At 46.0% G+C, this 13378-nt stretch overlaps 1 protein-coding gene across 4 annotated transcripts in view; it reads right to left on the bottom strand.

Moving 5' to 3' along the window:
* The window catches only part of Grik5 (glutamate ionotropic receptor kainate type subunit 5), a 57823-nt gene that overhangs the window by 24265 nt on the left and 20180 nt on the right, over positions 1-13378 (bottom strand). For all 4 annotated transcript variants that reach the window (XM_087200688.1, XM_004873050.3, XM_087200689.1 and 1 more), the window contains one exon: positions 9832-10035. In XM_087200688.1, the coding sequence (XP_087056814.1) occupies positions 9832-10035 (204 nt within the window). The remainder of the gene's footprint in view (positions 1-9831; positions 10036-13378) is intronic.

Here is a 13378-nt window from a genome sequence, read left to right as displayed (position 1 = left end):
CTGGGGATGTAACTCAGTGTGAATGCCTCGGGTTCAATCCCTAGTTTAAAAGAAAGAGGGGGCGCAGCCACTTCTGCTTGACACCTGAAAGCAGGTCTAGCCTAGCCCATCTGCATTTGTAAATAAAGTTTAATTGGAACACAGCCTAGCCACTTGTTTATTGTCTGTTTTCCAAACAACGGAAGGGCTGAGTGGTTAAGACAGAATAGGATGAAAGTCAAAAACATTTACTCCCTGGCCCTTCATAGGAAGGAGCCACAATTCCTGACTTGGAATTCTCACTCACCTAGTTAACAACTTTATACCTAGAACACATTTTTTTCTTCACTCAAATACCTGCTTGTCCCCCTGGCAGAATTGGACTGACACAGACAAGACACACCCAGGTCCAGGTATGAGCTCAGACTACATTGGCACTCGTAGGTATGGGCAGATGTTGGGTCTCTAGTGGGGCCTAGTAAGGAGCCCCGAGTGGTTTCTCGAAGGGAAATAGTTAACCTCAGATGGCAGAGATCTGCTCCCATGAGTCACCTACTGGTGCCTGCTGCAGCTCCATACAGCACCCTGTTTGCCAGCAGCACTGTGCAGATCTGTGGATCTGGTGGGTTATCAGGCCCAGGGGGAAGACCAGCTTGCACACAGCTTGGACTTGCTGCAGAGCCAGCATACACTCTAGACCTCACGAAAAATGAAAAGCTGTATGGACCAAGTGGAAGACAAGTGGATCGAAGCTGCACAATCCAATGTGTAAGCTGCCACCAACATCCAAAAACCTGTCAAATGTCACCAGCACCAAGCAAAAGGGCCCCTCCTCAGAGCTTGAAGTTTGAGCTCTGTAGGACCCGCCTCTGGATTTCCAAGTTTTCATCCTTTCAACCTTTTCCTTTTCTTGCCTCAGCCCTAAGTGTGGTAGCTGCTTCCTGCAGTTGCTAACTGCGTGAGTCTGACACTCTTTTTTATCCTTCGTTAGCTGGTTAACAACTTTATATTTAGTTCACAATTCTTTATATTAAATCCTCCTTGCTCAACTAACTAATATGATTCTAGTCAAGTAACTGATGGTATTTTCATCTCCAGACTGGACCAGACTTATATCAGCAAGGGGTTTATTGCCAACTCCTCTGACAAAACTAATTCCTGCACATCTGATCTGATCAGCATAATGTTGTCAATCTGGATCAGTGTGACGCTGTGGGGACCCCTGAGATCAAGTTCTCAGCAGCCTGTATCATGGCAGGAAGTGGGAGAGTTGATGTTGCCCTTAGGCAAATCTGTGAAGATGAATCTCTTAGCTTCTGGGTGGTCCTTGGAAATTGGTATGGAGAAAAAAGCATTTGCCAGGTCAGTAGCTCACACCAGCTACCAAGGGCTATGTTGATTTGCTCGAGGAAAGATACTTCACTTGGGACAGCAACTGCAATTGGAGTCATCACCTGATTACAGTGACAATAATCCAGTCATTCTCCAAGATCCATCTGCCTACGGCATAGGCCAAACTGAATGGGGGTGGGGTCACTACCATGCTTCTTTTGGGCTGTTAACAGTGGTACTAATCTCTGCAATTCCCCTAAAGGATGCGGAATTGCTTTTGAATTACTATCTTGGGAAAGACAGGCATTCTAGGGACTTCCACTTGGCTCTCTCTACCATAATGGCCCTGGCTCCATGGGTCAGTGCACCAGTGTAGGATTCTGCTGGCTCCCATGTATGTCTCTTTCAATTATAAAGCCAGGAACTGGGAGAGTCCATGACCCTTTCAGGCCCATTTTGAGTTGAATTTGAGTTCAGACTCCATCTATCACCTGACCACATAAGCCTGACTGTGGTACACCACTCAAAACAGGAACAATCAAAATGATTAGCTGTCTATAAAAATGACGGGGTTGCCTATCACTAAAAGCCAATCAAAACACTCAGTGCTGAGAAGGAGCTTGTACAGAAACTGGTGTCATTGTTCTGGAAAGCAATTCAACAATATATAACAACAGCCATGCAGTTATTCTATGCAGAAAATCAATCTTAAGAAAAGAAGCGAGGTAGTGTTGTACACCTGTAGTCTCAGCCCCTTGGATGAGTGAGACAGCAGGATGATTTGAGCCCAAGAGTTTGTGACCAGCCTGAGCAATGTAGCAAGACTCAGGCTTAAAAAAGAAAAAGAAAATAAGCTGCAATGCAGGCAAAGCTTTTGTGCATAAAGATGTTTGTTTATGGTTGTTTATAATAGCACAAGCTTTAAAATCGAGAAAAAACTCAATATAAAGAATGGTTAAGTAAATAATAGCACATCCACAAGCAGATTAATACACATCTATGCAATATTCTGTTTAGGTCAAGATATTCAGGTATTAATTTTGGCCTTTTGGGTTGGCAAAGATTATTTTGAAAGACTGATAATACCCACTGTTGGCAAGAATATGGGACATTTGACATTCTCATGCACTTTTGCTGGAAATATAAATTGATAGAAACTTTTTGAACAGTCATTTGGCAGCACATATTTAAAAGCTATTCATACTCTTTGACCCATGACTTCCACTTCTTAGAATGTATCCCTCAGGAACACTCCCACAAATCCACAGGCCAAGTTTATAGGGGTATTGCCTATGCTAGCACAAACTGGAAACCACCCAGAGATTCATCAGTATGGGATGAGTTATATGATTCATGCTCCAGCCACTCAGCGGAATCTGTACCTCTCCCTCTGAATTTCAAACAAACAAACATCTCAAAGAATCCATATCCAACTACCCCATGGTGGAAAGCAGTCTTACCACTCATCCAGCTGCCCCAGCCAGACCCTGCAGTCTCCCTGATTCCTTGTATACAGTCAGTCTCGCAGCACACCTGCTATAACTGCCACTCAAGCCCCACCCAGTGACTTCTCTTGTCCATACCTTCTCCAACAACCTCCTATGTGGATCATCTTATTTCTTCTCTTGCCACATTACAGCTATTTTTCTCAAGAGAACAGCCAGAATAATCATTTTTAAGTGATTTAAAAGATCCAGTTGGTACATTCATTTTGCCATAAAAGGAATGCAGTACTGATACATGCTGCAATGTGGATGACCTTTGAAAACATCATGCTTAAATGAAAGAAGCCAGACACAAAAGGCCAGGCTAGGCACTCAGGAGGCTGAGGTAGGATGAAGTTCAGTGCCTGCCTGAGCTACATAGGAGGCCATCAAAAGGAAGGAAGGAAGGAAGGAAGGAAGGAAGAAAAGAAAGAAAGACACAGAGGAAGAGAGAGAGAGAGAGAGAGAGAGAGAGAGAGAGAACAACAATAAGAACCGGGGAGGCCAGGGGTGGTGGTGGTGTTTGTGGCTAGATGTACTTCAGTAGTGAACACTTGCCTAGCATACAGAAGGCCCTGGATGCAATTTTCAGCAAGAGAGAGAAAGAAGAGGAAAGAGAAGGAGGAGGAGGAGGAGGAGGAGGAGGAGGAGGAGGAGGAGGAGGAGGAGGAGGAGGAGGAGAAAGCACCTACATGTTGGGTGACTCCATTCATATAAAATATCTATAATAGGTAAATCCATGGAGACAGAAAGGTTGGTGGTCTCCAGGGGCTTGGGGAGACAGAGAGAGAATGGGCAGTGACTGCTTAATGACTTCAGGGTGTTTTCTGAGGGTCTTGAAAGTGTTTTAGAGTTAGATAGAAATGATGGTACACAACACTGAGAATATGCCAAATGTCATTGAACTGTACCTTTTAAATGATTAATTTTATGATATATAAATTTCACCTCAGTAAAAGAGGGAAAAAAGATCAAGTCCATTCCTCATTTCAACTATACAATGGCTTTGCAACACAATAAAAGTAATATCCAAAATCTTTACCTATGTCTTCCAGACCCCACCAAGCAGTGATCTGAGGCTTTTCTTGAACTTCATTGCCCCTACTTTCCCTTGCTCTCTCTCCTCACTCACCCCTGGCCCAGCCCCTTCACTGCCCCCTGCACACAGCAAGCTCATTCCTACCTCCAAGCTTTACACCCACGGCCCTCTAGCCAGAAAATACTCCTCCCCAGACCCATCTGTTCATTAGCAAGAATTTACTGAGCACCTGCTAAGTGTCAGCTTGTGCTAGGCAATGGGGATAAAGAAGTGAGGCACACAAAGTTCCTGTCCTGTGACCCTCTTCCCAGTGGGTCCCCGCCCTGGTACTGGAGATTCAACCCACAGGCACTCTGCCATTGAGCTAAATTCTCAGCCCTTTTTGTTTTCTCTTTCTCCCTACTATTTGACTTTGTATCACTCTGTATTATATATGTAATCAGGGCAAATAAGGGTGTATATATATTTTTTTTTTTTCTTTTTTTTTTTTTCCTCTCAGTACTGGGATTGAATCCCGGGTCTTCACACTGAGTTATATCTCCAGAACTTTTCTTTTCTTTTTTTTTTTGGTACCAGGGATCAAACTCGGGTCCTTGTGCTTTTGAGGCAGGCGGTGGAACCACTGAGCTAAATCCCTGGCCCTAAAAGATTGTTTCTAAATGGCCTATGACAACTTTTTTTGTTTTTGTTTTTGTTTTGGTACCGGGGATCAAACTCGGGTCCTTGCGCTTGCACAGCAGGCGCCAGAACCACTGAGCTAAATCCCCAGCTGCAACTTTTTTTGTTTTTGTTTTTGGTACCAGGGATTGAACTCAGGGCCTTGCACATACTAAGCACACATCTACCACTGAGCTGCTTCTCCAGCCAGGCACGTGACAGCTTTTGATGACATGCAGAAACACTTACAGTATTTTTTGATGCCCACACACATTTTATGCAAATGGAATTATACTTAATATATATTGTTTTGTAATTTGAAATATAATAGAATGTCAATTTTTAAAAATAAAGGTTCAATAAAAATAAGGGTTCAAAAATCTACACATAAAATGAGATAACTGTTTAAAGCATAAACCAGAGATACCTTAGAGTGACATTCCCTCTCTTTTCTGCACCTACCTGTGATTTTTTTTTTTCAATGAGTAAAAATTCTGGAATTGGAAGACAAATACAACTTGCTACCTGAAAATGCCAATAAGGGACTTGGTGCAACCCCTGGAGACAGGGCCAGACGAGGACTGTAAGCAAGAAAGTTGAAATCACCCGCTATGCTCTGCTGAGGAAAAACTGTGCTAGTGTGTGTCCCACTTGATGGAGGGACTGTGGAGGCAGTTCTACAGACCCCTCCACAGAACCAGCTTCTATCCAACAGCAATTTATTGGGCACCTACTGTGTGTCATGCTGAGATGAAGAGCTAAGCAGCCAAGGCTCCACCCCCAGGGGAAGATGCTACTAGTAAACTGGGTAGGCATTGTCCTGGTCATGACAGCATTTGCGTTTTATACTGATCTCATCTATCCCTTGGGGCCATTCCTCCCCATTTTTAGAGACAGGAGCAGGCACCTATGTCTGTAAGCCACATAGCCAGTAAGGAGCAAGTCCAAATTTGAACCCACAGCTACCCAACTCCAAAGCCCATCCTTCTAAGCACATTCCTAGACATAGCATCTCATTAGTGATGACCATCAGTAATGACCACCTATTGCCAGGCCTTCTTTGGAAATGTTCTCTCATTTAATCCCCCCAAAACTCTAGGTGGGGTTAACACCAGCCCCATTTCGGGTGTGGAAACTGAGGTTCAGGGAGATGAAGTGGCTTGCCAGGGGTCCTGGGGCACCAGTGAGAATATGGAACCGGCTGTCTGGCTCCTAGATGTAGTGGATGCTGTGGTAGCCCCTAGGCCCTAATTTGGGATCACAGCACTCACTCCCCCAGCTGCCCAGGCTTGGTGGCTGATGGCTCTCAGTTCTATCAATGGAAGACAGACCTTCCCGAGGGGAGCCATGTTCACTGACATCTTTGTGGGGTATAAAGGCCTGGCCCCTTGTCTCCAAGGGGAGGGGATATCCTTGAAGGTCATCCCAGCTCCAGAACTGCCATGGGAAGGCTGAGGGCCAGCCATGACTGCATCACAGCTCAGCCCTTCCCTCTGCCTGGACCTGAGGCAGCTGCTCTGCTCTGCTCTTGAGGGCCAGGCTGGAAGGTGCAGACTTTGCTAAGGCACTCAGGGCTTTGGTAAAGCAGCCAAGTGACAGGTCAGATCTGCACTGTAGAGAGATCCTGTTGGAGGACGAAATGGAGTACAGAGACCTGAAGCCAGGAAGCCAGTGAGGAGGCCAGGGAGAAGGGCAGGGAGGGAGAAGGCCAATTCCAGCAGCAGCCACTGGGTGGAATAAATGGACCATAATTTGAGACTGGCCCAAGATCCCTAGCCAAAGGTGGCTGGGGTGGGGAGATGCCAGTACCCTGGGCTGTCTTCCATCTGGAAGTTACTCTCCAGCTCTGGGCCAGTCCACTTGGGTGCTGCCCTGGCTCTCTCAGTCATTAGCCATGTGGCCTGGACAGGGTACCTTGGTGCCTCACTCTGTACATTTGAGAAAATGGGCCTAATACTAGTCCCTCCCCTTGCTGAGGGCTATGAGGAGTTAAAGAGTTAATAATACAAGTCAGGAAGCCTAGACAAGGGCCTGGCTGGCCCTGAACGCTTGATCAGCAATAGTGAGCATGATTTGGCCTATCCCAGGCTTCCCAAGTCCCTCCTGGGGTCTGGGACAGGTGAGAGCCTTAGGACAGGCACACCTGCGGGTCCCTTTGCTGCTGAGCCCCAGATCTCATGTTGGCAGGACGGCAGCGATCCTCTGGGCCATGAAGGATCATTACAAGGGCAAAGTTAAGTAATACTTAGAACGTGCCTGGCGCATGGTGTGAAGTCAACCAACAGCAGCTGCTGCTGTTGTGGTGACACAATGACAATTCCCATGTGGCTCTACAGGCCTGGCCACCCTACAGCAGGCAACAGACTCAGCAAGGCCAGGCCTCGCCCTTCTTTGTGCTCCCAGCTCACTCCTCCTCCACTGTTCTCTCCATAAATGTCATCACCAGCTGCCCCAGCCAGACACGGGAAGAATACCAACTCATCACACCCCTCCTTCCTCCTGCACCCTACACACAGGCATCCGCCAAGTCCTGAGCTCGGAGTCCCTCCCTGAGTCTCCATCACTGCTGTGCCCTAGCCCCAGGTCCACCATCTCACCCTGAACCTCCTTGCTGGTCCTGCTGCCACTGATGCTCCCCTCTCACTGAAGCCAGCTCAAAGCACTCTGAGCACATCCCATGGACCTGAAGAGGCCCAAACTCTTTAACCTGCTCAGTGAGGGGAAGGTCAGGTCTGGCTTTTTCACTGTACTGTCTGGTAAACCACAGGACCTGGTACACAGTAGGTGATCAGTAAATACTAGCTGGGTGATGAACAGATAGATGAGCACATGACCACATGTATGAGCTGGCCATGCTGCCAGGAATGAGAACAATAATACAGCCAGGTGTGGTGGCTCATGCCTGTAATTTCAGCATTCTAGGAGGCTGAGCCAGGAGGATCATGAATACAAACTCAACCTGGGGAACTCAGTAACTTAGCAAGATCTTGTCTCTGTCTCAAAAAAGACAAAATTTAAAAGGACTGGAGATGTAGCTCAGTGCAAAGGCTCTAGGTTCAATTCCCAGTAACAAGAAAAAAAAAAAAAAAGGAATCATAGGATACAGGCACATAGCGCCCCCTACCCACCAGGTTCTGTTCTGGTGTGGACTCATTCATTTCGGGGTCATACCTGTGCTACATACATGCCAGGGGCTCCTTCTCCTGTTTTATAGGTGAAGAAACTAAGTTACAGGGAGGTTAAGTTAATTTGCCCAAGGTCACAAAGCTAATACACAGTGGACAAGAGTCAAACAGGACTCAAGACTGGGGTCAAAATCAGGGCAACCAACCACAAAAGCTTACCCCAGGCACCAAATCTTCTCCCTCACCCTGCTGGATAGACCCAGGGGTACAAAGGTTAAGTGTGACCCAAGGTCAGGCAGCTGTAAATGAGCACTGTTGCAGACAGCCTTCTTCTTTGTTGATGAATAAACTGACATCCCGTTTACAGGGACTGGAATAGAGGTTACTCCCCTGGAGCCTGCTTATAGATGGGGGTCCCAATGTAAGAAACTTTCTAAGCGTGCATGACTGAGGACCCAGCTTCGGAAACAGGCCATGGGGCAGCCTGGCTGCCAGGTGGATGCAGGGCTACTGGCTCTGGGCCTACTCTCCTCTGTACCAGGGGCCTCTTTGGGGTTCAGGCCTTAAAACACACCCTGAAGCAGAAGCTTTCAAACCAGCTGGGAGCCTCCCAGGGCAGTGCCTCAGGGCCTGCCTGGGGGGTAGGATGGGGAGACCAAGCAACTCTGACTCGGGGGAGCCCCCCTCCCCCGCCCTCGCCTCCACCAGGGCAGCTACGCTTTTGTCCAGGGTTCTGAAGAAACTTTCAATCGAAGAAGTTCTGCTGTTCAAAATAACTTTTAAAAATCAGTGCCCTAAGGGATAAATGTCCTTGTCAGGCAAAGTGCCCTGCTCGTGCCTACTCTGGTGACATTCAGGAGCTTAGATGAAGTAAACTCTGGCATGGGAGAGACAGGCAGGTGAGAATCGCTGATGTGCTCAGCAAAGTCCAATGTCAAGGCCACCCTGACTGCTCCTGGTAGCAGTTCCTTGCTCTCCATACTAGCTCTGGGTGTGCCCTAGCCAGGGGCCTATATGGCACAGTCCTGCCTCTGGGCATCTCCCCATCTGGTTTCTCTGCCTGGAATAAAAAGAGGAACTACATGTTGGCCTTCCCACTGTCTGACAAGCAATGTGCGAGGAACTTGTCTCTGTTGCCTGAAACATTCACCTCAATACAGATCTATCAAGTATTAGCCCCACCTTACGGAGGAGAAAACTGAGGTTCAGAGAAATCACTCAGCCCAGGTTGGTCTGACTCCCAAACATTCTTCCCATTGCACTCTTACCTCCCACCTCCCATGGCCCTGCCTCTCATCCTTCCTCACCTCCACCAAAGTTCTACCCACATGAAGGCTCCTCTCCTTCCTCCCTGTCACAAGTACTCTTTCCTCTGCTCCAGGTACATTCCTACCTCCCGTACCCCTCATCTGCTGCTTGACAGCCTTTGTGAATCAGTTTGGGCATCATCTCTTCTGGGGAGCCCTCCCTGGATGCCATGCCTAGTTAGGTGCCGTCAGTGGGCCCCTCCTCTGAGTTTCCTCCATCATAGCCCACATGGTTCTGGCTTGGGTTGTTTGCTTCCTGTACCTTAAAGGGACACGAAGTTCTTGGGAGCAGGATCCAGATCCTCAGTGCTCTCTACTCACCAAGCCTGACCAAGAAGCGAGCCACACAATAGGTGCTCCATAAACACCTACTGAGCGAGTGAATGTGAATCTGCAGTGCGCCAGCCCTCCCTAGCAGGTACCGGGTGGAGTTCACAGAGGGTACCTTCCCTGCTTTTACCTTTGTCTCTGGCAGGAAGCCTCCACTGACCACCTCAGACCCTTGCCTGATTGCACTCCACATCACTGTCATTCACTCAATAAGTCTTTGTTTTTTGAGACAGGATCTTTCTATGTAGTTCAGGCTGGCCTTGAACTCACTATGCCCAGGCTGGCCTCAAACTCTCAGAGATCCTCCTGCCTCAGTCCCCTGAATGCTGGGATTATAGGCATGAGCCACCACACTGGCTTCAACAAATCTTTAAGCAACAATTAAGCCAGTGCATTTAACAAAGTGAGACACAGGTGGCTTCCTGCTCCATGGGACTCTCAGGAACAGCTACCCAGCCCTGGTACCCTCAGCCAGGTTGGTGGAGAGACCCCCTGAGCTATATGCTGGGCTGCCACCTGGCCAACCTCCCTCTCTTGCCTGCTCCATGGCCCTTTGCCCAGCCCCAGCCCAGCCGTACCCGGTTGATGAGCTCGCCGACCATGCCAGTCCAGGAGCCATTGGGCTCAGGCGCCCCATACAGCCCATCCTCCACCAACCGCAGGCGGTAGCGGAAGCGCAGCAGCTCAGCCAGCTCCCGTAGCATGTCCACACAGAAGCCCTCGAAGCGCTCATTGCCCGACAGGGCCTGGAAGTTGGGCCGGCGCATGACATATGGGTTCTCCTAGGGAAGAAAAAGAAGAGGAGTTACAGACTGGGCATTTTAGGGCAGAGTCAGGGATCTGGGGAGCCAGGCAGAGCCTGAGGACCTAGAACAGGCAGCTAGAACAGGAATCTGCTCAAAGTAGGGGGATGACAGATTCATTTCATATACTCTTCACCTAAAAATGCTTGAAACGTTAATCCCAGCTACTTAGGAGGCTGAAGCAGGAGGATCACAAATTCAGGGCCAGCCTAGGCAACATAGGGAGATCTTGTCTCAAAATAAAATTTTACTTTACATAGAAGACCCAAAATACTCTGCCAAAAGACTTCTAGACTTAATTGACAGATTCAGTAGGGTAGCTGGATATAAGGTCAACACTCAAAAAACAATAGCCTTTTTATATACAAATAATAGACTCACTGAGAGAGAAATTAGGGAAACAATTCCTTTTAAAAAGCATCCAAAAAAATGAAATATCTAGGAGTCAAACTAACAAAGGAAGCAAAAGACCTCTACACTGAAAACCATAGCACTTTGAAAAAGGAGATTGAGGAGGATATAAGAAAATGGAGATATCCCTTGTTCCTGGGTAGGAAGAACCAATATAGTGAAAATGGCCACACTTCCAAAACTATTATATAGGTTTAATGCAATCCCTATTGAAATTCCAACAATACATTTCACAGAACTAGAGAAAACAACCCAAAAATTCATTTGAAACCAGAAGAGACCTAGAGTAGCAAAAGAAATTTTAGGCAACAGAGATATGGTTGGGGGTATTACAATCCCCAACTTGAAACTATACTACAAAGCTACTGTGATAAAAACGGCATGGTATTGGCAAAGAAACAGACCTGAGGATCAGTGGAATAGATTAGAAGATGCAGAAACAACTACAGATATGCTCAGCCATCTTATCTTTGACAAAGGAGCCAACCATCCTCATTGGAAGAAAGATAGCCTATTTAATAAATGGTGTTGGAAAAACTGGATTTCAACCTGCCAAAGACTAAAATCTGACCCATGCCTATCACCATGCGCTAAATTAAGATCGAAGTGGATTAAAGATTTAAATATTAGGACAGAAACACTAAATTTGCTGGAAGATAAGTTAGGTAGAACTCTTGAAGACATTGGTATAGGAAAAGATTTTATGAACAAAACCTCAGTGGCATGGGAACTTGCACAAAGAACCAACAACTGGGATCTTATCTTATTAAAAAGCTTCTGCACCGCAAGAGAAACCACCAACAGAGCTAAGAGACAACCTACAATGTGGGAAAAAATTTTCTGCAACTGTACCTTAGACAAAGGACTACTATCTAGAATATATAAGAAGTGAAAAAAAGTCAGACCCCTCAAATTCAAAGACCCAATTCAAAAATGGGCATCTGAAATGAACAGACATTTCTCAGACAAAGAAGTAAAAGCAGCAAATAAATATACGAAAAAAATGTTCAACATCACTGGTCGGGGCCAGGGATTTAGCTCAGTGGTTCTGTCACCTGCCTCACAAGCACAAGAACCCGAGTTCGATCCCCAGTACCAAAAACAAAACAAACAAACATCACTGGTCATTCGAGAGATGCAGATGAAAACAACACTGAGATTCCACCTCACCCCACAAAGAATGGCTGCTATCATGAAATCATCTAATAACAAATGCTGGCGGGGGTGTGGGGAGAAAGGAACCCTTCTCCATTGTTGGTAGGAGTGCAGACTGGTGCAGCCACTGTGGAAATCAGTATGGAGATACCTCAAAGAACTAGGACTAGAGGTCCCATTCGACCCAGCTATCCCCCTGCTGGGTATCTTCACAAAAGAATTAAAAGAATCATACCACACCAATATATGTGCACCCATGTTTATGGCTGTACAGTTCATAACAGAAAAAGCTTGGAAACAGCCCAAGTGCCCATCAACTGGAGACTGGATAAAGAAGATGTGTATTTTTTATAAAATGGAGTACTACTCATAAAGAATGAAAAACTAGAGTCATTTATAGCTAAATGGATGCATATCAAGGCCATAATCTTAAGTGAAATAAATAGGACACACATGTGTAAATACCGAATAGTTTCTCTAGTGTGAGAAACTGAGAGTGTAATTAAGGATACACATGGATAAACTTGCCTAATAACACATTTCTCTGATTGTGTTTCCATCGCATGTCATATGACTGTATCGAAATTTAAATATGGTAGAAGTTTGGCTTATGTGGAGTCTGCTAACTAACTGGAGTTTTTTTCCAGATCATTATTTGTTCAGTGTTAGTCTTGGGGACCTTTCTGAAACAAATCACATCCTCTGGCGTCTTGTTGGTGCTTGAGATGCTTTTTTAAGTTATATGAAAAAATGTTTAGGTGCTTTTCAGTTTTGTTTTGGTCGAGTTCTACTGTATTTGAATATTATTGTAGTTTTTTTCCCCTTGCATTATTCTTCTTCGAATGGTTTTAATTTTTTGTATGTGTGTGTGCTTGATAATAAAGTTATTTAATTAAAAAATAAATAAATAAAAATTTTAAAGGGCTGGGGATGTAGCTCAGTGCTAGGCCCTGGATTCAATCTCCAGGACCAGGAAAAAAAAATTGCTCAAAGTGACAACAGGCCTGAGAGCCAGAGAAAAAAACTCATGGACCTTGCCAGCCTTTAGCAGATTGCAGGGAGTCATTTTAATCTCCATAGTCAACCTGACGTTCATTGGTCTCCAGCCTAAATGCCTACAAGACAGGAGAGAGCTTCAGAGAAAACCAGACTGGAGGGAACTTGTGCCAAGCTAGAATAGGACTTCCAAATATTTTATTATGACCCACAGTGAGAGATACAGTTTACCTTGCAACTCAAGTCACCCCCACTCACCACATGCACACAGACAACTAAATTCAACCCCACAAAACAGCCCCTGCCCCTACTGACCGTGAGCAGCACACTCTGATATTTTTGATTCTGCTCTAATTCACCTAATTCACCTTTTCTCAGGGCCAGCAGTCACTGAACTGACTTCATGAGGCACCAATGGTTAGAGTGTCTCTCCCACTACAATTTATCTCCAGCCCTACACCACTACGAAGGAAGCAGGCTTGAGATGCCAGATGGTGCAACATCAAGAGAATTTGGAAACCTAGATTGTTTTGTAAAATCTCCTGATTATAAATGTTAGCGACTCATTCAAATTCTAATACTCTTTTTTAAAGAAACGTCTTGCAGGCCAAACAAACACACCGGTCAGTTTGAAGTCTATGGCTTTCTTCTGCCTTGGTGGTTACTTCTGAGAGTCACAATACTTCACTGACCCCAGTGTGCCAAAGAACCATGAAAGCAGAGAGAACATCCCAAGTGCTAGTAAGATAAGGGATATGAA

This window comes from Heterocephalus glaber, unplaced genomic scaffold (assembly GCF_053883595.1).
Source record: "Heterocephalus glaber isolate CG9 unplaced genomic scaffold, H.glaber_assembly_v1.0 deba00001744, whole genome shotgun sequence".
Lineage (NCBI taxonomy): Eukaryota > Metazoa > Chordata > Mammalia > Rodentia > Bathyergidae > Heterocephalus > Heterocephalus glaber.
Note: the sequence above shows the minus strand (reverse complement) of the source record. Positions and strands in the feature narration are given on the sequence as shown.